This window comes from Astyanax mexicanus, chromosome 20, assembly GCF_023375975.1.
Source record: "Astyanax mexicanus isolate ESR-SI-001 chromosome 20, AstMex3_surface, whole genome shotgun sequence".
Classification (NCBI taxonomy): Eukaryota; Metazoa; Chordata; class Actinopteri; order Characiformes; family Acestrorhamphidae; genus Astyanax; species Astyanax mexicanus.
The window spans coordinates 7,954,292-7,958,028 of record NC_064427.1 but is presented as its reverse complement, the minus strand read 5'-3'; the positions used below and the strand labels follow the sequence as shown (position 1 = coordinate 7,958,028).

The window sequence follows — 3,737 nt, the reverse complement described above, 5'->3', positions numbered from 1 at the left end:
GTGGTATACAGTGAATAGCTCTATTTGAGTAAAGTTCTAATCCATATTATGGGAAGAACTACTCAACTAAGTAAAAAAAACTTTTAGAATAAGAAATGAAGGTCCTTGAAAGGACGTATTCTCAGATGCAGTCATGAAGACCATTAAAAATGTTATATTGATGAAACTGGCTCTCATCAGGAAAGCCCCAGGAGTGGAAGAGCAACAGTTACCTCTGTTGCACAGGAAATGTTATCAGACTTCTAAATCAAATCTAAATGAAATAATCTCAGATCTTCCAAATCGTGTATATTTAGCACAGGGCTCAGCTCGGTGACAGTGGCTGTAGTCTCAGTGGTGAGGCATAGTGCTCACTGACATTTCTCACCCATTTGTTCTGTCATCACTCCCCGAGTGTGAGGCCATCTCCCTGACCCCTGCTCTCCGGTGTTCACTCAAATGGCAGCGCTCCTGCCTCCAGCTTTCAGGAAGCCATGAGACAGAGCCTGGCAGGGGCTCAGTCAAGCCAGGAACGAGTCACAAACCCCAGGCTTATTGGTCAGTTCAGATCAGGTCCTGGATCAAATGCCATCCACAGCAGTTCACTGAGCAACAATGACCTGTGGTCGTTCCAGTAGACGGTAGTAGATGATATGCGATTGTACAGAAATCTAAAAAGTCATAGGCCCAATCCCAGTTCTCATTTGTACAATTACATTTGTACAATTACACTGTTTCAACCCCTTTCCTTTTGAGTTACAAGAACTAGTGATTGTAATCTTCCCCCTAAAAATGGGACAAACCATCAGGAACCCGAAATGTCATCAAAATAAAGGAATTTACTAGTGGTGCTCTGTAGGTGACTCTATCAATCTGTGGTGATACAGAAGAATGGTGAAGTCCAGCAACCATACTGCTGTTTATATTTAGTTACTTTCATGGCATTTGTAACATGTGTCTTCATATCTTTTCAAAAATGCAATTTTAATATGATTTATTTATTGTTGTCCATCCCTAGTTCTTCAAGAAGAGAGCTAAAGTTAGCTATTTAAAAGCTTATTGTTCAGATTTTCACATTCCACCTTCAATGCAGCTATCTTAGTAACTTCCGCTGCACCATTTAAGGTGGAATATGACATTTAGCTGGCTAGCCACCAACTGAATTTACCGCAATGTCCTACTAAAGATTCAGGTGGTGTTGCTTATAATGGGAAATAGTTTATTACCTCCTACCTGGTTTGCTTTATTGTGTGTCAGGTTTAAGTTCCACTCCTGTGAAAGCTGGCACAACTGTAAACCTACCCAGGCATACGTGGTCGTCCACGTAAAATGACAGCTCAGACAAGGAGACCACTGCTTAGAGAAGCAGGCAAGAGGTCCATGGTCACTCTGAAGGAGCTGCAAAGATCCAAAGCTCAGGTGGAAGAATCTGTCCACAGAACAGCTATTAGGCATGTACTGCACAAATCATGCCTTTGTGGAACAGTGGCAAGAAGAAAGCCATTTTTGAAAGCAAGTTAAGAAGGGGGAAACCACAAACATGTGGAAGAAGGTGTTCAGGTCAAATGAGTGTTAATTACAGGGCAATCCTTGAGGAAACTTGTAAGAAGCTGCAAAAGACTTGAGAATGGGGTGGGACTTTACCTTCCAGCAAGACAATGAACCTAAACATACATCCAGCGCATCAATGGAATGGTTTAGATTAAAGCATTGTTTAACATGTTTTAGAATGGCCCAGACCTTTTAGAAGTTCAGACCTAATATCAATCAGAATCTGTGTGACAAGTTTGAGCTATTGAGCAAAGATTGATAATACAAAGTTTAGTATTTATTTACAGTAACAATGCTAGTGTTGTTCTACTAACGTTAAGATCACAATATTACAAATAAATAACAATGGTCTGCTCCACTCTGCTCAGCTGTAGAACTGTGTAGTTAAAGAGGAAACAGAGCTCAGTAAATTAAAATGAAAATAGTGTGGTTGGTATTTGTGAGCAACAGGTTATACAAGAAGCCGCCAGTTCGGCTGCCTTTCGGCTGCCTTTAACCTACGGACAACTTTCTTACGCACAGCATTAATTTGACTTAAAAATGTTTAAGCGGCACCAGCAAACTTCCATTCCAAAAGGTGAGTCCTGGTCTTTTAATTTCTTTTATATATTCGTTATCAAAGAAATACTCCCAGAATTATTTGTTATATCACAATGCTATGTGGAAGAAAGGAAAGGGTAAACAGGAGACAAGAAATGAAGGAGTGTGTAACGCATGTGTAACGCTGCAACATGCCAGATGTCATCAAGTTGTAGAGGTTCCTAATGGTGTTCTGTGATAATGCATCACACAAATCAGATAAAGTGGATGGTCATAGCATAGTATTAGATTTTTCGTGCTATGTATCAAGCGCTTGAGATGATGGTAGTATGTGGACAAGCATCAAAAAGTAGGGTCACTGATTGCAGGGCCTCATTGATGTAATGTAATGCAGTGTAGTGTATCTTTAATAATGCCCTAAAGATACAGATTTTTTAAAATTGTCTACACTGGATGAATTATTGTAGGACTGTATTGGAAATCTGTTTGTGTACCTTAAACAATGTTGCCCATATCGGTCTAAATTCTTAATTATGTATTATTTGTAGAGTAGTAGCAACCTTTATTTTCCTTCTGAATAGCATTGCAATCTGAGATGTCCTTCTGGATGCTACATGTCTAACTTTGTTATGTTTGCAGGCCCATCACTTCGCATAGTGATGATAGGGAAAAGTGGAGTTGGGAAAAGTGCTCTTGGGAACACCATCCTTGGAAGAAATGCATTTGAATCACGTCCTACAGCGAATTCAGTGACCATCACTTGCCAAAGGGAAAAAGTCTATGACACAAGAGAGATTTACATCACTGACACTCCTGGAATCTTGCATACTATCAAACCAACAGAGATTATCAAAAAAGAAATAGTAAAATGCATTCAGGTTTCAGCCCCTGGACCTCACGTCTTCCTGCTGGTGCTGCAAATTGGCCGTTTCACCCCTGACGAGCACAATGCTGTGAGGGCCCTGCAGGAGATCTTTGGAGATGAAGCTTCTAAATACATGATCATGGTGTTCACACATGGGGATAGATTGCGAGATCAATCAATAGAAGAGTATATACACACTGGACATTCCAAACAACGTAAAGTGATCGAGTCTTGTGGGGGAAGATACGTTGTCTTCAACAACAAGAACATGAAAGACAGAGAGCAAGTCAGGAATCTCATTGTTAATATTGATAAAATGGTTTCAGCCAATGGAGGAAGTTACTTCACCCAAGAAATGTATGAAGAAGCAGAACAAAAAATCCAGCAGCAGAAGCAAGATCAAACTCAGGATGAGCTTGATCAAAACCAGAATGACCTAGATCCAACTCAGTAAAGACTAGCTTGATCAAAACCAGAATGACCTAGATCCAACTCAGTAAAGACTGTCAATGAAGGAAGGAAGCTACAGGGGTTGGACAGTGAAACTGAAACACCTTTCAGTTTAGTGTGGGAGGTTTCATGGCTAACTTGGACCAGCCTGTTGGGCAATCTTCATTAATTGCACATTGCACCAGTAAGAGCAGAGTGTGAAGGTTCAATTAGCAGGGTAAGCTGGCTGAGGAAGCTGTCTGAAAGGGATGTTCGGGTGCTAACCCAGATTGTATCCAAAACACATAAAACCACGGCAGAATTCAATGTGCACCTCAACTCTTCTGTTTCCACCAGAACTGTCCGTCAGGAC

General features: G+C 40.7%; 1 protein-coding gene across 1 annotated transcript; it reads left to right on the top strand.

The window, feature by feature from the left end:
- Positions 1 to 2,684: 2,684 nt before the first annotated feature.
- LOC103033288 (GTPase IMAP family member 4-like) lies at positions 2,685 to 3,417 on the top strand. Its single transcript, XM_022681039.2, has one exon. It carries the CDS (start codon positions 2,685 to 2,687, stop codon positions 3,387 to 3,389), a length of 705 nt encoding a protein of 234 aa, XP_022536760.2. The 3' UTR covers positions 3,390 to 3,417.
- The last annotated feature ends 320 nt before the right edge of the window (positions 3,418 to 3,737 follow it).

Excerpts from the sequence above, each read along its gene's own strand:
- LOC103033288 (XM_022681039.2), top strand. The coding sequence starts at position 2,685 with ATGTCTAACTTTGTTATGTTTGCAGGCCCATCACTTCGCATAGTGATG.